Consider the following 19,838-nt stretch of genomic DNA (forward strand, 5'->3'; position numbering starts at 1 on the left):
AATGGTATTTTGCTATATTGTTTATGCCCATATGGGTCTGTTCATTGTTTCCTTTGCTAATCCAAAAGTGCAGGAGGGTGCTAGGTTTTTGGTTTTTAGTTAACTGTGGTTTTCAGAAAGGCAGTTTTCATTGCTATTTATGTGTAGGAGTACGATTCCTGCCTAATGCCAAAGTAACAGCATTATTGTGCTTTGTAATGCATTGTGCTGACTGTCTTTGAAAATGTGTTTTTTTTCACCAGTACATTTGGTGCCCATCAGTTGCCTATGGAAATCTGCAAACAGAAAAGTAAAGAGTCATGCCTTTCAACTAATCTTCCTTAGCACCTAATATTCAGGAACAATCTGCCTCTGATACTGGAGTTAGCATGGAGTCATTCTGATTGCTATCTGTTATCGGACTCATCGTCCAGAAAATAAAAGCTATGAAGCAGAATGTCATTTGTTCAGTGTTGGCCTCTACCACAGACTCTCTAGTAGAGTCATTAGGCAAGGATTGACTCCCACCCTCCTAGTCATACCCATTCATAAAATAAGCCAAATGTCATGGGTGGAACCCAGGGCTGCATTTCTATCAGAAGATTGTTCATTAGAGGATATGTCTAGTCCACTCACAGATCATCCAGTTTTTCTCCTGGAGTGGCCCGATCCAGATAGGGTAGGGATATTTTATTTCCAGAAGTTAATCTTCTAGAACAGGGGTGTCAAACTGCCGGCCTGCAGGCCGGTTGCATCATGTGGAGGCCATGCCCACCCCAGCTCCAGCAATGCGAAAGAAGTTGATGCGTGACGCGGCGAGTTTGACACCCATGTTCTAGAACAAAGAATGGAACATGTAGAAACAAGACGAGGAAGTAGGGAGCCAGTTAGGTCTAATGCAGGGGTAGGCAACCTCGGCTCTTTTATGACTCATGGACTTCAACTCCCAGAATTCCTGAGTCAGCTATGCTTTTATGACTTTTATGAGTCATAAAAGAGCCGAGGTTGCCTACCCCTGGTCTAATGGTTAAGGCACCAGGCTAGGGGAAAAAAAAGACGGGGAATTCTAGGCCCACCTTAGTCATGAAAGCCAGCTGAGTGACCTTGGGCCAGTCATTCTCTCTCAGTCCAACTCACCTCACAGAGGACTTGTTGTGAGAAAAATAGGAGGGAGGTGTGTTGGGTATGCTTGCCACCTTGTTTGTAAAAAATAATAAAAGGATACAAATAAATAAATACATAAAGCGGGACTAATCTGAAGTCCCTTGCACTTCCTTCCGGTTTTTTTTTCCAGAGGATTTAATTTCTCTCTGGAACAGATTTCAGGGAAGACCAAAGGCTGTAGCGGGTAAGTGTTACAGTACTTTAGGTTGTGCTCAGTTCTTCATAGGATTGTTTAGAAAGCTTCTGGGTTCAACAATATGCTTGGCCATAATATAAGTTTTATTTTGGTTTACCAGATTGTGTGGACCCAACCAACTGTAGCTTATTCAACAAATCATGGTAAAATCATGCCGTGGCTTAGTCTGTAATACAGACACAGCCAGTACAGGCAAAACACTTCAAGCATTTGTTGAATTGGCATGAAACCATAGAGCCTTTCAGAAACTGGTCTTCATACACCTTGCTAAGCCATGGTTTGACTAACCACGTAGTATTGACTAAATCAAATGTGACCAAATTCACATGGCATCTAAAAGCCATAAGTAAAAAAAAACACATTGTGAGCTACCGGGGGAAAAAAATCAAAAATCAAGATTTGAACCACAGTTGTCAAAGATAAATGGTTTGGGGGGATGCAAATGATTGATATTTTCAATTCTTTCTCCCCAGGGTGGCCTTGGGCTCTTTGTCCAGCTGATGCCTATCCTCATTCTCATCATTGTGTCTGCCCTCAGCCAGATGATGGTCTCCAGCCCACCTTACAGTTTGAGTCACAGGCCGTTAGTGACCATTATTCTTGTCCCTATAGTTAACCTGGGTAGTAGGATTTTGGAAAAGACTTAAGAACAAAGCTGATATTTACCAGTGTTTGGTGTTCTTTGGTGTGTTTTTTCCCCATCTCTCTTTGTTTCTCTTGGTTTCACGCCATGCCTGCTGGGATAAGATTGCTTAAAGTGTTTACGTGGTAAACATTTACATGTAAATTATAGGACTTCACAATCTATGGGAGTAGGACTCACTTAGTTGAAACCTGACCCAGCCTATCGTCTCTCATAAAGGGTACTATTTCACAAAGAAGCATTTTTGCATCATCTGAAATCCTCCACAGATTGACTGTGAAGATACATGATATTGACCATGTAATTAGATGGATGCCTTTTGGCTGCCATTTTCTGGGTCAGGAAAGCCTTAGTGTGCAATTTTTCTAGCAACTCTAAATGCTAACAATGACAGAAGCAGAGGATATAAGATAGAGTACATTGAGTATGTGCCCTACCTTACAAGGTAGGATTATAGCCCTGGAGTTTCCATATATGTCAGAAAAAGCACCTCCCTGAATTCTAGGAAGGTTCCTACCAATCAGTATTCAGGATACCAGGAAGGATGGGCCCTATTCATGAAAATTGTCCCAAAAGGAAAGTAGAAAAGAAAGAATCTTTTGTAAGAACGAGCTGTCCCCTTATTATACAGTATGAAGGTCTTTAGGTGATTTTTAAGTCTGGCAGAAGTCTGGCTGTTGTTGTGCAGTTGTCAGTTTTATTGATGGATTGACATGCAGGATTGACGAAGGTAAGGCGGGACATATTGCCTACAAAAAAGTACTTCTTATTCTGTGAAGACAAGATTTTTGGATATTAAGGCTGTGGGTGCTTTTCCTTCTTTCCACACTGTCATTGTTCAGTGATGAGTTGGAAGCTGGAATCTGATTTCTGTCTGGGTCCTTCTCCATTCTGGCATTGAATCAGCCAGAAGGAAAAGAAACGCGGGCACTCAGGTCACAACTAATAGACATAAAGTAATATATTGTATAACTCTTGTATGTTGTGTTGCACATTAGGATGCCACCCCGCTTAGCTACGTTTTAGGAAATGTTGACTGCACAAAAATTCTGTTCTTTAAGGAGGTGGTTAGGTGGGAGTTTCCCATATGAGGTGCCATTTTAAGGTGATTTTTTTTTTAAAAAAAAGATAAACTATACATTCAAATTGGCATTTTTAAACCGTCAAGTTTGACATCCTTACGCTAGTTGTTCAAATTGAAATAGCACATTTTTATGATAAAATACTTGTTTTTGAACCAAACTGATATAGTCATCTTTTAGTTTGGAGTTCAGATTTCATAAGTGCTGCATTTCTTAAATATCTGATTCCAAAGCTGAACTCAGATCTCAAAGCACTGGCTCAACAAATCGGCTTTGGAATTCAGCATTTAAGAAATGCAGAATTTATGAATGCAATCTCCCAAACTGGAAGCTGACTATCCCAATCAACTTTGTCCCAAAATCCATAAAAAGAAATATTTCGCCGGAAAGATGTGCATTTTCAATTTTAAAATCTGAACACCTGGAATAAAGGATTTTAAAACTTGAACATTTTTAAAATGCAGTTTTTAAAAAACTATGTGTTGCATTGTCACTCTTTGAAGCTTCTCTAGCTATTCATGGCAACATCTTGCTGTGATCTTCCATAGATTTTTATCAGCTGATGGCATGACTGTATAGGCCCTTGTGCAAGACTGCAGATTTGATAAAAGCTCTTGGTAGCTTTCCATGTCATACTCTGGAAGAAACCAGGGTATTTCTCTATGTCTTTAGGTACAGAAGTCCTCTTGTTCCTGAAACTCATGAGGGAACTTTTCCTTTTTTCAATCTACATCTCCTTCCTCAGTAGTTTGCTTGCTTGATAATTTATGATTAGTCTTAGGACCATAATGGGAAAAAGTAAATGTAGGATCTAGTTGTAGGATAAAATAGACAGTAGAAAATACAGTAATAAAATACAGACATGGTAAGAACAGACATTCAGATAAATATATCACCTTTACAGGATATAATGAGTTCTTAGCTCAATAACCCTAAACTTGGCAGATCTGCTCACAATATATACGTTAGCGCCCAGGTGGGAATAAGACAATCTTGAGGTCCAGATCCCAGTGGGCTGTTCTTCCAAGTAGGGCTGTTAAGTACCTAAGCCAGTGTTTCTCAACCTTGACAATTTTAAGGCATGTGGACTTCAACTCCCAGAATTCCACAGCCAGCATTGCTGGCTGTGGAATTCTGGGAGTTGAAGTCCACATGCCTTAAAATTGTCAAGGTTGAGAAACACTGACCTAAGCCAGAGGGGCATGTCAGTCAAGCAAAAACATGAGCAATCTCATGTACTGTATGTAATAACAATGTATATAACGACTGGGGCACTGCATGCGCACATTCTCTCATGATATGGCAGGTGATAGAAGTGTCCACGTTTGGCCATGGTATTCAAATCTTGCTCTAGAATAGTCCTTGAGAATTGTGTCAAAACTCATCGATAGGTATTTTTCGTATGGAAAAAGAATTTTCTTCTTAGCCAACCTTTTTTGTTTTTCTTTGCCAATAACTCCATTTTGTTTTGCACACTGGTATCTGGGACTCTGTATTTAAACATTTCCAGTAAAGAAGTATATGTGTAGCTCATGGTTGAAATGAGGGGTCCTTGGTGCTCTCTTGAGCTTGGTTGGGTTTTTTTTGCAGACATTTCATTACCCAAACTAGGTGACATCATCAATGCTGATGATGTTACCTAGTTTGGATAATGAAACGTCTGCAAGAAAGCAACCAGGTGACCTCCCCATCACAAAATCTATTGACCGCACGAAGCCCTTATACACAGAGGAATACTGACATCCTCTAACCTCCACTGAAGATGTTACCTAGCCTGGTAACGAAACGTTCAGAAACCAACCCACAAGTTTGGAGAATGAACCTACACCCGGGCTACAGATATTCGCCACCATCCCAAAACCACCAAGCTCAGAGAGCACCAAGGACCCCTCGTTCAAAATTTCCCTTGCCTGGCAGACAGTTGAGAGTAAATATTGGGTGTGAAATAACGTTAATAAATCACAGAATTGGGCTGAGCCATACTTCTCTGATCTGCCATACATATTTGGGATAGCCCAGGGGTTGGCAACCTTGGCTCTTTTATGACTCGTGGACTTCAACTCCCAGAATTCCTGAGCCAGCATGGCTCAGCTTGGAAACCTCTCCCTTTCCCCTCAGCATGGCTGGCTCAGGAATTCTGGGAGTTGAAGTCCACGAGTCGTAAAAGAGCCAAGGTTGCCTATCCCTGGGATAGCCTACCCCTGGGATAGCCTATCAGGATCCATTGATTAGATTCTCTGTCAGCATGTGAAAACTTTATTATTGTCTATGCTTGGAGTAGATGGATACCTGTTTCTGCTCTGGTCCCATGGGATGATGTGTTTGTATCAGTTCCCAGTATGCTTCCTTTTTTTTTTTTAAATGAGTCTAAACTTGTTGAAGTGGGGTGACTTTTGTAAAGCCCCCACATCTTTCCCCAGTAGAGACTTGAAAGGGAAACCAAATGGATCGAGGGCACTGGCTCATCGCAAGCAAATCAGCAGAATCAACCAAATGGCAAACGTTTTGGCAGCAATTGCATCCAGCTGCCTGAGCCAACTGAATATACAGTATTATAAATGCATTGCACCAACCATTTGTCGCTAGAATATAGCAGATAATAGACCAATGTATATGGGTAGCCAGGAGGGGGCAATGCTGCCTTATCAGTTCTCTCTTTGAAGCAGGCAAGGCTGTTAGGAGAACCTGATTTTGTCAGCTGTCTTGGAGCAGGAAAATGTAATGCTGCTAAAAAGGCTGGAATTCAGCCATTAAGTGGTAGATTTAATCCCTGTTTAGATTATCACTCAGGTAAACAAGCCTGTCAGATGGAAAAAAGATTTGTCTCCAATTCACGTGCATAATGCTTGACTGTATGTCTGTCTTGGGTTAAGAGGTCATCTTCTGACAAGGCCCAGGGCATTCAACTATTTCTTTCTGGATGGCATAAATGGGGGAGGTGGGGTATGAACATGTACACATAGGCAGCCAACCAGAGATTTAAATGTCTGTTGCAGAAGAAGAAGAAAAAAAATCCAGTTTCTAAAAATTTCACCATGTAGGAGATTCAGGAGAGTGATTTAAGGAGCAAATACATTTTTGTTTTATATAAAAATGTATGGATTCTTATCTTATTCAGGAGGAAGCAACAGTCATTTGTTTGAAACGGTGCTATCGCTGCAGGGTTGAGGATGAGGTATAAGGCTAGGTTAGATGGAATTCCTAAATTAGGCTATGAATCTGAGAACAATGGATTGCTGTCCGTTGTTAAAAGCCAAAAGCACTATTTCTTGGTAAAAATCTAAAAAGTAGACTTGCAAGAATTCCTCTCTCAGAAAAAGTACTCCAAATATCTTGAAATTAGACGTGATAAGAGTTAAAAAAAAAAACAGAACTAAGCCTAATGTAGAGTGATAGACATTTCTTCTGTAAAAACAAATATCTTTGCAACTTCTCGCTGAACCATAATCTTGACATTTTCCTGTAACAATGAGAGTCAGCACTTAACTCTCCTGAAATGGAGGGATTCTGTACTCAAGATACCGAGAACTGGATCTAGCTTTGCATAAAAACATGGCTTCTGATCTGAAACAAAGAGAATGAATAATTTGCATGGTGCAAACTGGGGGGGGGGGGCAATTAAGACAAAGCAATTAGTGATTTGCAACCCCTGATTAGATTATCATTTCTGTCCCAAGGGCTTATACGTAGCCTTGAATGCATTAAAACCGAAGTGTTTACTAAACATAGACGCACCTTTTAAGAGCAACTAATTTCTCATGTCAACTGCGGAGAAACTTGGGGGAAGGCCTGTAGACATTCTGTAACATGAGAACTACAGAATATTTTCAGTAAGAGTCCTCTCAGCAGATTACTTTAATCTAGCCCTGTAGCACGGAGAACGGGTTTCTTTTTTCTCTTTCCAAAATAATAAGGAGAGCTCGATCTTTTTTCAAGTTTGCACAAGCTTTTTCTTTCGGGCTCCCTGGCATAAGAGACAAAAGCGCCCCCCCTGTTGCTTCAGCCATAAGAAACCAATTGTATGTAACAGAAACATGTCTTCTAGTTCTGAGCATCTGCAGTAGGTTCATTCAGACCTTTCCTTACTGGTGACATGCTTCAGCTTGCAGACCGAAGGCCTAAATTGAAGATGGTTGCAGCAGGTCTCTGGGATGTCAGCAGTGGTCAAGGATATGGGAGAGCGGTGACAAAATGGGATTTTCAGGAAGAACCCATTGAGATAATGGAGAGATTGTTGAGGCAGTCCCCTTCCTCCATTCCAAATCACATTCGTTGTTGTTGTTAGTTAGACTCATCGCGACCCCATGGACAACGTTCCTCCAGGCCTTCCTGTCCTCTACCATCTTCTGGAGTCCATTTAAGCTCACGCCTACTGCTTCAGTGACTCCATCCAGCCACCTCATTCTCTGTCGTCCCCTTCTTCTATTGCCCTCAATCTTTCCCAGCATTAGGCTCTTCTCCAGTGAGTCCTTCCTTCTCATTAGGTGGCCAAAATATTTGAGTTTCNGCCTTGCAGTCCAGGGGACTCGCAGGAGTCTTCTCCAGCACCATAGTTCAAAGGCCTCAATTCTTTGTCGCTCAGCCTTTCTTATGGTCCAACTTTCACAGCCGTACATTGCAACTGGGAAAACCATGGCCTTGACTATACGCACTTTTGTTGGCAGGGTGATGTCTCTGCTTTTCAGTATGCTGTCTAGATTTGCCATAGCTTTCCTCCCCAGGAGCAAGCGTCTTTTAATTTCACATTCATTGTTCTCCTACAAAAGCTTATGTTCACTAATGTCCACTGTTAGGCTCATTCCATCCTCATTAAATTTGCCCTTCCCATTAAGGCAGTGTTTCTCAACCTTGACAATTTTAAGGCATGTGGACTTCAACTCCCAGAATTCCATAGCCAGCAATGCTGGCTGTGGAATTCTGGGAGTTGAAGTCCACATGCCTTAAAATTGTCAAGGTTGAGAAACACTGCATTAAGGGAAACAACATGTTCTTAAGCTTTACATTGTGTGGATAATCTACACCAGCCCAGTTTACGGATAATCTATCTTGGTTCTCCTTAAAGGGACTGACAACCGTTCTGTTCTTGCAGGAGCAGCATGGCAGAGGATAAAGGAGGATTTTGGTACCTGAGTTTGCTTTTGGGTGGGATCGGCTGGTATGGGGGGCTTTGGTCTCCTTATCGAAACAAATTTTCCTTGGTGTCTAGGTGTGCAATTTTGACCGTTGCTTTTGTCCTCCTTTGCTCCAGGTCTGTTGGCCATGTATTTAAACGAACGACTGAGCATTTGAAAGTGTCTTACTACGTAGGTGACAGCTTTGCGGAAGAATACACAGGCACAAATCTTAAAAATGTAGAGAGGAGCGTGGAAGACGATTATATTGCAAACCTCAGAAATAACTGTTGGAAAGAAAAACAGCAGAGTGAGTAGCCCAGCTTTAAGACATGATTAGACAAAGAGAGAGGCAGGGTCAAGGCATTGCAAACTGCATTTCAAGAAATTCTGTATTATCACTTGCTTATTTATTGTGTTTATGTTCCATTCCTGTAAATTGGGCCTCACAAAGTTGTTGGAAAGGGGTTATTGATAGTTAAAATGAAGCCACTTTTACAAATGAGATCTGCCTTTGACAATTTAGCTGTTGCAGTGCAAGCGTTATTTATGTGGGCACACATGTGCGAACAGATCCTGCTTTATGCAGCCCTATTGATCATTATGATGTGCCCTAATTTTATTGTCCTGTTTCCCCGAACTTAAGAGTTTAAAATATCCAAATGGCACAACAGTTCCCAAACTTTCCATCTTCGCACTCACCTCCTTCTGAAATTCTTCTTAAGCTATACTGTAATTACAACATCTGGAGCAGGGTTAAAGCAGTGGATAAATATTTTTCGCAGCTCCCTGCTCAAGATGGGATGTGACAAAACGAGGGAACCGTGTAGTCTCTCCGGTGAAATCCACAAAGTATATCAGAAATGCAGTACAAACTAAAGAGAAAAGTTGCAGCTGTCTGGACTGTTAACGTTAATTATTTGGATTTCTTCTTTTACAGAGGAAGGCTTACTTTACCGGGCACGTTATTTTGGTGATTCAGATCTATATCAGAGAGCACAAAAGATGGGCACACCCAGTTGTACCAGACTGTCTGAAGTTCAAGCATCAATGCATGGATAGCTGTTGCAGAAACAGTCCATAGAGACCTAAGTAAGAGCTGGTCGTTTCTATTTCTGGAAACGGGGGGTTTGGTTTAGGAATACTAATTTTCCAGCATAATTTAGAATCCAAAGCTATTTTCATGTTTTATGCTACATCGTGGTTAGTTTTGGCAGAGTTAGCCAAACAAGCAAGTGTTAGTCTTGCAGACAAACAAACAAAAAAAGATACCTCTATGGTATCTTAGATCATCCTCTCCATTCTTAGCAGTATTTCCTTTCCATCTCTCTGAATTAGTTTCATGTTTGGTTTGGGTACAAAACAAACTGGGAATAAACAAAATGCTCCTATTTACATGCCACGCTAAGCCATAGATGTAGTTTGAAAGCCAACATAAATCATGGTTTCAGTGGTTTATTGCCTAAACCCATTTTTTATTCGCTGACCCCATTTACCTTTTATGTCAGTGTTTCTCAACCTTGACAATTTTAAGGCATGTGGACTTCAACTTCCAGAATTCCACAGCCAGCAATGCTGGCTGTGGAATTCTGGGAGTTGAAGTCCACATGCCTTAAAATTTGTCAAGGTTGAGAAACACTGTTTTATGTTAAGATAAAAAAAAATATCAAATTGCGTAACAACCAACGCAAAGTGTGACTTCCTAAATGCTCACTGGTTCCTCTTGATGCTCATGTGCTCTTGATCATCATCCCTTTGCCAGGACTTATAGCTTAAGTTAAATAGTTGCACTTTTCCTATTCTCAGCAGTGCCTCTGGTTGGTGGGTGGTTGTCAAATGGGCAAGATGGCAGATGGAGTGTTGCAGTGCAAGGCCCACCCCTTTCCTGCATGCACTGTTCACACAGATAAAAGTGGCAGAACTCGCTTTGTGATGCTTTGTCTGCCATCTTGCCGATTTTGAGTGGCCTCCCCCTCTCTGCAAACATTACTGGGTGTCCCTTCTGTTTCTCAGAGCATTGTTAATTTGGGTGCCGAAATAATTACTGGGTAGCTGATGGGCCCGTTGCACAATGACTGGTGGTGAACATCTTTTTAGAAGCACTCGCTGATAAGCTTTGGAGCATCAGTGGCTTCAGCTAAAAGTAGAATGTCAAGAATCAAATGGACAGCCAGCCCTGGATTGTTGCAATAGTGTTAAAATACGGCATACTTTTGCGAACTCCGTTTCAAAGGTGGCTTAAAGGATTCTGCGATTCTTCACAATTATTTAAGCAATCAAATCACTTCCCCCGCATATGTGCTTAGCCAGCTTGCTTTACTCTTCAAAGTCAAAACCAATTTTATCATAATATCACAGTATTTGACATTTGGAAGATGACACTATAGTTCAGTGGTGGCGAACCTATGGCACGGGTGCCAGAGGTGGCACTCGGAGCCCTCCCTGTGGGCACACATGTCGTTGCCTCAGCCTTGCCTCCCCCCGTGACCCCCTCCTCTCCAGCAGCCCCCCTGAAGGAGAGTCGCCCTCGAGTGTGCCCCACACGGAGTAGTGCAGCCAAGGACATGGTAGCCAGGCAACATAGACAAGACTCTGCCCTCACACCCCATCATGCAGTTGATGCTGCAGGGCGCGGGCAGAGGGTGTGGCCGCCATAGCACTGCTGGACAATCGGTGGGCCCTGGAGGCGGTGAGTGGTTCTGTGGGCAGGCGGGGTGGAGGGATGGGGGGCGGAGCGGGGGTGGGGCAGGGGGGTGGAGCGGGGGCGGGGCCAGGTTTTGGGCACTCAGTCTCTAAAAGGTTCGCCATCACTGCTATAGTTCATTTTAAAAGTTAGTATTAATACATGAATTTACCATGCCATTACAACTTGTAGAAAAGAGATTCAGCAGGGCCTGATGGACCTACCACAAAAATGTAGCATTGGGTGTAGTTTCCTTTGGATTGCAAAGAATCACAATGATTTGTCCCTTTCACAGTGAGAATGTATTAGAGATAATGATACTTGGCCATAGAAAGTAAGCATTGAAATAATACTAAACAGCTTCGAAGATATGAGTACATCTGCTTCATTTAGCCCTAGTTAAATGCCTTTAAAGAAAATAAAAAACTTGTGGAAGATACGCAGCCACCGATTTAGGGTAATGATGCTTCTGTAGCTTTCCAGTTAGAATTGTTTATCACCTGAAGCTGTTGTCTTTGTCACCACCCTTCTTTGCTTGTTTATTGTGTTCCATTTTAAGATGGGTCAGTTCTCCTCAAAGCAACTCACAACATCCAAATTACATAATGAGCAGCAACTTTGGGATAGTTGCTTAACAAATCAGTACACATACCATCTTGCTAATGTGGATATTTCTAAAGTTGAAACAATCGACAAACGCTTCATATAGGGCCCAGTGATCAAAATATAAAAAATCATTTTAAGCACTGCCGAAATAATACATTGAAATCCAAGGTCAACTGATTTCTCCAGCAACAGTCTCTAAACCAAATTGACCTACGGTTCACACAAAGGAAGGCAACATAGTTTGTTTTTTTTGCCTCCCCGGTTGTGCGAACACTATGTCAGTTTGGTTTGCCACCATTTTATTACAAACATGCACACCGTTGAACTGTATTTTCTACCCCAGAAGCAATTATTTTTTTGGGGGGGAGGGGTTCCAGAAATTCGAATTCTGAATCTTAAGTTTTGAAAGCCTCAAATGGAAGTCTCTCTCTAGGATGTTAACCCCACTAGTTAATGGGATTGAGATGGTGGTTTAGGTGCACTTATGAGTTGTACTGCAGAGATAGCCTGCAAGATTTTAGGCAGCACGAGTGGCAGTTGTTCTTCTGGAATCTTCCAGGGCTCTGCCCTCCCTCCCTGCCAGCTAGAACTGAGCCAGATTGATGACCATTGATCAAGGGTAACCAGGCTAAAAACTAACTAATCTTTACTCGCACAACTTTTTGTTCTTTTTCGTCCTATGGCATGTGTTTTATTTTGAGTGAGAAAATGGCACAGGAAGAGTTAGGATGCAACTGGGATGTGTTCGACATAATGGTCTTCCATGCTAAACACACACACACTCACGCACGCCCCCTTTTTTTCTGGAACAGGTTTGACTTGAATTTCAGGCAAACCATCCCAGCCATAACTAACCTTCCTTGGTGAGAAAAAATATTTTAGTCGTTTTGTTTTTTTTGAAATGTAGAGAGGCTTAACAGACTTCTATTTAAGGCACCCTAGATCAGTGGTGGCGAACCCATGGCACGCGTGCCAGAGGTGGCACTCAGAGCCTTCTCTGTTGGCATACACGCCACCGCCACTAGCAGCAGGTCCATCAGGCCGCCACTGCCGCCCGTAGCAGGAGCCCCACCCAGCACAAAGGAGGCAAAGCGGCCGATTAGCAAGCTCGAGTAGAGGTGATAGAGCAGAGGTCACCAACCATTGTTGATTGGTGGACTGGAATAAAAGGGAGGGGGAAGCATTTTACATGCGTGCATGCGCGCACGGGACTACAAGCACGCACGCGCTGCAAATGGGGCGGGGCTAGTGCTTGCGTGATACTCACTAGCCCTGCCCCGTTCTTGCGTGGTGCAGCGCCTTGTATCTGCACCCTGCAGTGTGGCGGCAGCCATTTTTGCGCCTTGCAGCACAGTGGTCCATTTTTGCGCCTCTGGTTTTTGCGTGCCAGAGACGGCACTCAGAGGCACCTCCTTGCCCCCCCCCCGAGGGCACCACAATGCTGATGCGGCCCTGGCACTTTGTGATAAAATAAGTTGGTTTGGGGTTGCAGTTTGGGCACTCGGTCTCTAAAAGGTTCTCCATCACTGCCCTAGATACCTGAGATTGCTACAGGCAAAGCACTGTGACTTTTTGTGTAAGACGTCTGTTCCTAAGAACAACGTTTTGAATGTTGATGTGTGTTTGAGGACAAAGGGACAAACATTTGAAGAACACCTGAGCAGCCTTCTACAGCAGCAGTTCTCAACCTATGGGTCGCGACCCCATTTGGGGTCGATCGACCATTTCACGGGGGTCGCCAAGCAAGGCTGTCCGCCATTTTTTTCCCCTTTTCTGGCGGGTGCCTTACCTCCCTTGAGCTGGGCCAGCTGGTGGTCGGCCTGCTCCGTCTATGCCGCTTGCCAGCTACGCCTCGGCTGGCGCAGGGGGCGGAACCATGCATGTGCGGCGCTCCCAGGCAGGGAAAGTCCTCGACTTACGACCGGTTGGGTAGTCCTCGACTTACGACCGGTTTAGTCCTCAACCTACGGCCGGTTTAGTCCTCGACTTACGACCGGTTTAGTCCTTGACTTACGACCGGTTGGGGGTCGTGGCATTAAAAAGGTTGAGAACCACTGTTCTACAGAGTATTTCGTCTTGCGCTTGTCTGCAGTGATATAGTCTTCATTGACCAGTGTTCCTTTTCAGGGGCACCCATAAAAGGGGAGCAAAATAGTCAAGATGGCAGTAATTCATACAACTGTGTGATTTGAAGCAGCTCCAGTTTTTAGATTAGATTAGATAACTTTTATTGTCAATTTTTTTCCTGTGAGCACAATGGCACACATTAAAAATGAAATTTTGTGGGCATTCATGGGGCCTGGCTTCAGACAGTGCAGTCGCAGCCATCTTGACCTTTTTTCTTTTTTTTAACCTTACCCTGCAGATACCCTGTTATGCATTTCATTTCAATGTTTAAAGACAAAAAGAAGAAGAAGTAATAATCAGCTTCTAAATTAACATTTCCAGCTAGGCCACTCTGTTCTCTAAAATGGAAGTGCCGGCCCTGTTACCCTTGTAATTGACTGGAGACTGATGCTTCTGCTGTTTTTCTCCTCAGACTCTTCAAATGCCTGAAGACTTTGGGGGAAGTGCACTGAGCCAAGAAGACAGACTTTCTATTTAAAGAATCAGTCCTTAAATTAAAATGGCATTGGAGTATTAACAACGCACAACTGCCCTCTCCTCTCCTTTCTCTGTCCAGCGTTAGACTTGAACATCTCGTGAGGAGGGAAAAGACGGCTGGTCTTTTTTTATTTCCCCCCCCCCTCTCTCCCTCTCCCATCCTCCAAAGGATCCCCTTCCCCTGGGAACAGTTGTCGAGTTGCTTTGGTTTCCTTTCCGAGATCTGCCGAAAATCAGGAGCAGTGGAGAAAGTTCTGCAATTGCACTAGTCACTTCAGAGAGCAAGGGAGAAACTGGAAGAGCTAGAAATTAAAACAAAATTAATTTTAAAAGACACTATTTAGAATTTAACTTACCATTGTAAATATGTTGTACTTCTAAACTGTGCAGGGATAGAATTAAATTATTTCGTTCTTTTTCTTTTTTTTTCTTTTTCTTGTTTCTTTTCTTTTCTTCTCTCTTTTTTTGCTGAACTTCATAATCCAGTATCTCTGAATTCTAGCTTCTTTTTTCCCTGCCTGGGCCCTCACTTCCTTTTTTTTTGGGCCCAATGTCCTGTTTTCTATCAATGGCAATCTTATCTGACAATACAAATGTTTTATATTTTATAATGGCTTGGACTTTCTTGGGGGGGGGGAGAAAGTAAATTCACAGACCCTGAAACTGTTTCCTTTTTTAAAATGTGAAATACTGAGCCCAATAGATATATTTTCTATGGACACATTCTGACCCAGTTTTGGATTTGCAATGTACGGCGGCTTTTGCTGAACGACTCGTTCTTCCTAATAAATGGAGAACAAATTGTCTCAAAACGATCTTCAGTTCACCAAGATGGCTTTTGCTGTGTGGACTTTTTTTTTTTTTTTTTTTTTAGGTTTTGCAGACTTTTCACTTTTGGCCTTGCAATCAGGGTTCGTTCTGCTACCCAGAGGCGTGCTATTGTTTTTTCCCCAAGGCATGTCTCCTTCTGTCTTTTTCCCCTGCTTCCCCATCAGATTTCCTGTTGCTCTACAAAATAGTATTTCTTTGACAAAATGTTGCCGCTGATTTCATTCCAGGAACCTGCTATGCGCTGGCGTGGCCTACCAAGCAGTGATGCAGTTATGTACTTTTCCATTTGGTGCGACTTGGATGGCCCTTCTCTATAGAGCAGGGGTGTCCAACCTTGGCAACTGTAAGACTTGTGGCTGGGGAAGTCTGGGAGTTGAAGTCCCCAAGTCTTAAAAGTTGCCAAATGTGAGACCCCCTGCTCTAGAGCAATGAGAGGCTGTGCAGCAACACTGCTTGTAGATTCTGGTGAGAATCTTCCTCAGAGAACGGGACTCTTACGTCCTCAGGAGAGCAGGCCATCTTCGTCCAACAAGATTTTGCTACTTTCCATTCTTTAAGCAACTGAAAGAGGCAAAGAATAATTCTTATTACTTGACTGGGCTGTGAAGTCTAACTTTCATTTGAGGAAAAAAAAAAGCTACACAATGCCAGACTTTTTTTATCTTTTAAGTCCACACAATGCTGTCAGAAGAGCCTTAAGAGAAGTTACTTCAAAGAGCTGAGCCATTCACCAGAGTTAACAGTTAATGCTCCTAGTTCCAATAAGCCTCATCATCTTGAATTAGCAGTAATCTGAAGATGCTTCCACTCCTGCAAGAAGTTTTGCGTTTTCATTAGTCAAACAAGGATTCCTTTTGCAGGCATGGATCAACTCCTACCATCAAAGCAAATCAGTACTCGGGATCAGAGTAATATGTTCAGAAATGACTTAGTTATGTCAAGGAAGTAGCATTACCGTTAATTACTTCACACTGGAATCTTCTTTAAGTTGCTGTTAGTTTTGTCCAGAAAGTTTTATATTATTTAATTGGCAAATGTCCATCTAAAGACTTGTTCAGAATTGTTCAAGTACCAAATAAGAGCTGATGGATTAGGGATGGTCTAATAATTGTGTCATTTCTTTGGCATTGACAAATGGATGTTGATTTGAACAGGGTTTTTCCTGTCATAAGCGGCCATCTTGATGGATAGATCCGCTCCATTTGTCTGCAGTCCCAAGGAGATGCCTCCATCCTCCACTGTCCCCGGAGAGCAGATCGTGGCTCAAAACCTCAACCCTGTTGATTAGCATTCAGTGATCCCTCCAGCCATTTTGAAGGATCGCTTGTCCAGCTGCGCAGCACAAAATGACCAGCTTCTGAGATGGCAACAGGAGCCCCAGGCCATAACAATCAGATCTTTTTGATTTTCTTAAGTAGATAGCCGGGGATGAATGAGCAACGTGCAATAAAAAGCATAGGTCTTGAAAGATATTGAAGAAGGCTGTATTTCTTAATTATATAATTGTACATCTATAAATAAAGATTTATAACATGAAAGCTTGCCCCTAGTGTTTGTGTCGCCCTACATAAGCAAAGCAGAGTCGTTTCACCAAATGCCATGATGGGTTCATTCCAGCAGCTGCCCTTAAACTGAATTGGTGCTTATTTTTAGTAATGAATATATTTATGGGTTCCACAATAGACAAAGCGTATTTACAAGAATCCATAGAGATTTGGTGTTCTGCTGATCCAAATAACATAAGCCTTAGAAGCTCTTATTTGTGAAAAGCTGCTATGCTGTATACTGAAAGTGACTGTCAGATTACCTAATGAAGAATACTCTTTCTTCCCTGATACCATTTCAACCACAATATATCCTAATATTTTAGCATTCTTAATGATATCAAGAATCCAGAGATCCCAGAGGCAACAGATTGTAACTTTGCACATAGTTAGGGAGGTGATTCCCACCATAGAAGATTGCTCTCGTGCTTCCAACCAAGCAAATGGTTAATACTGCCATGGAATATAAATTAATATGGCAGAGGTGATGGAACCTACAAGCTATCTTTGGAGCTGATGATTGGCATTTCTTATTAGAAATTGTGTGGGGAGAAGCAGTGTTTATGCAGAGTGCCTCAAAGGGGATTCCAGAATGTATAAACAAGACTTTTAACCTTCTAAGGACAAAGTTAGGTGTATTAATTTTGGAGTATCTTGCTGGGATACAAAATTTTGGAGTATCTTCCTGGGATACCAAAGAGGTTGCTATCGGGTATGTTGACTGTTAAAACGTGCGCTCTCCCCAGGGTATGGATCCAGGATGTGATAAACAGATTATTGAGATTTGTCAAGTTGATTGGTCATGATTCATATTCACTAGATTGCATGGAAATGAGTAATATTCCAGGTGTTGTTATGAAAGTGTTTTGTCTGACTGAAACCCTGAAGAGGAAGGTGATGGACCTGGTAGGGGTGTTTGTGTGCATATAAATGATAAGAGGACTGTAAGGAGAGAATTCTAAAGCTAAATGATGGTTACATGAATGAGGATAGAAAAGGCTCATTTCTTGAACCACCAGCTAAGTTCACTGCTAGCTTTATTTGCTTTGAGAGCTTGTGAAAACATAAACAGCAGAGATGGGAATGCAAGAATCTATCCTCACCCTTAACCTCCCATCTCCACTCACACATATAAATACACCATGAAAAAAATGGGGCAAAATACTTTTGCCTAGGCCCCCTCTAGTGACATTACTGGAATATTTCCTGCAGCCGATTAGCCCATCAGGAAGATAGATTGCAGACTCCACCTGGAAGAAAACCCACCTTTTGTCAAAAGAGAAACTAAGGTGATGTGCAGATATCTAGAAATTTTCGAAGAAAATAATTGCGAGATATTGATACTCTGATGCAACACTGTTGGAAAGAAGATGAGCTGTAATCCCTGTTGGAAATTGACTATGATAGGAGTCACTGAAGCTTGATGGGATGATTCCCCAAATTGGAATGTAGCAGTGGAAGGACGTAACTACAAATAGTCCTCAAACTATGATCACAGTTGGGCCCTGAATTTTGTTCACTGAGTGATGTGGTTAAGCAAGTCATCGTTTGACCAGACTCAATTTTACGACCATTTTCACCATGGTCATTAAGCACATCTGGCTTCCCACTGACTTTCAGAAGCTAACTGAGAAGGTCGCCAATTTCAATTATGTGACCTCAGGGGTGGTGCAGCAGTCCTAACTTTGAGGACTGGTCATAAGTCAATTTTAGTGCCCTTATAACTTTAAACCATCATTAAGTGAAAGGTCGTAAGTTAAGGACTACCTGTAAATAGAACAAATACGGGAGAAGTAGCATTATATGTCACACATCGCCCCCTGCACAAAAATTCAAGCAACTGAACAGCAGCTGCGTGGGAAAATAAAACTAAGTGAAGAAAGAAAATCAGATGGCGATCTACTAAAGATTGGCGTTTTAAAGAGCAAAAGTGGATGATGTTTTTCTGAAGTTACATCCCTTACTGGAAAACAAAAACTAATAATAATAATAATGAGTTAAACTATCTGATATCTCTAAGTGGGTTTACCGTAAGTTACATTACAGTGAGCTTCACCTGAACGTAAAATGGAATATATTGATACTAACGATCCTTCACAATGCCATGAATGACCCACTGCAATAAGCCTGCTCTCTTTTGGGGGCTTTTAAGCAGATTTGTAGAGGTTGCTTGCCTATATTCTGAAATTCTGGCAGTGAAGTCAGAGATTAGCTTAAAGAGTTTACAACCCGCTGCCCACTTTTAGATTATATAGACATTCTGGACATTATCCTGAAACATTTTGTAGCACTTCATATAAATAGACTTCATGAATGATTTATGGGGAGGGTCTTACCTCTGTGCTATCCTCAAGTCCCATATGATGCAACGCAGGTAGTCTTCGACCTGAAACCACAACTGAGCCCAAAATTTACATTGGCTAAGCAAGACAGTTGTTAGGAGAGGTTTGCACCATTTTGCCACTTTTCTTGCCATAGTTGTTAAGTAAATCACTGTAGTTGTTAAGTTAGTAACAAGGGTTGTTAAGTGAATCTGGCTTCCTTGTCAGAAGCTCACATGACCCCAGGACACTGCGACCGTCATAAATATAGTCCGAATTTTGATCACATGACCATGGGGAAGCTGCAACAATCGTAAGTGTGAAAAAACAGTCATAAGTCTCTTTTTTCCAGTGCCACTGTAACTTTGAACGGTCACTAAACAAATAGTTGCAAGTCAAGGACTGTCTGTACAAACAGTAAGAGGTATTTAGCTTCCTCTCTCTTTACTCCAGTAGAAGATTCCATAATATTCTTAAGCATCTGTTGTTCCCTCTGTGCTTTCAGCTCTGGGTTTCCTCAGGGTGATCAGAGATATGAAAGTAGTTACTGTGCCTTTAATCATGCGGCAGTGTGTCTCATCCTTTGCGACCACACAACTACCACCCTTGTGCTGATTTCATTTGTGTCAACATTGTGCAAATTGCTTACATTACCACACACATTTCCTTGTACCCTTTGGCCAATTTAGTTTAAATAAGTTGAAGACAGGTTGTTGTACCTGAACACAGTTTAGGGGCCACTTTTACGGTGCCCAGTGTCCAGTGTCATCTCCAAAGCTCATGGAATAAAATGTTGTTTAATGAACCAATTACCCAAAGTGGCTTCCTTGAGTCTTTTTTATTTATTGATTTCCCCCTTTCCTCTCCCTTCATCAAACATAAGCCATTTTATTTCCTTTTTCTTCTAGAGGAAAAAAAATATAGCAGCTGCATGTTACAGGAGGAAACAGTATGGAGATGAATCACTCCCCCTAAGAGGTGTGGAGCGGACTTGTGCAATTGTAGGTGGGCCTTGGAATGACCTGTTTAGCTACTAATCAATCAGCTTTCTTCTGAAATAGTATGAAACTTTTG

General features: G+C 42.1%; 1 protein-coding gene across 1 annotated transcript in view; it reads left to right on the plus strand.

Annotated features, from left to right (window-relative positions):
• The window catches only part of DNAJB12 (DnaJ heat shock protein family (Hsp40) member B12), a 36,237-nt gene extending 22,057 nt beyond the window's left edge, over positions 1–14,180 (plus strand). The window contains exons 7-10 of the mRNA XM_029284270.1: positions 1,813–1,922; positions 8,313–8,485; positions 9,116–9,267; positions 14,004–14,180. Coding sequence (XP_029140103.1) covers positions 1,813–1,922; positions 8,313–8,485; positions 9,116–9,237 — 405 coding nt within the window. The 3' untranslated portion in view covers positions 9,238–9,267; positions 14,004–14,180. The remainder of the gene's footprint in view (positions 1–1,812; positions 1,923–8,312; positions 8,486–9,115; positions 9,268–14,003) is intronic.
• Positions 14,181–19,838: the final 5,658 nt, after the last annotated feature.

Source organism: Protobothrops mucrosquamatus, unplaced genomic scaffold (genome assembly GCF_001527695.2).
Source record: "Protobothrops mucrosquamatus isolate PMUCROS unplaced genomic scaffold, P.Mucros_1.0 scaffold479, whole genome shotgun sequence".
Classification (NCBI taxonomy): Eukaryota; Metazoa; Chordata; class Lepidosauria; order Squamata; family Viperidae; genus Protobothrops; species Protobothrops mucrosquamatus.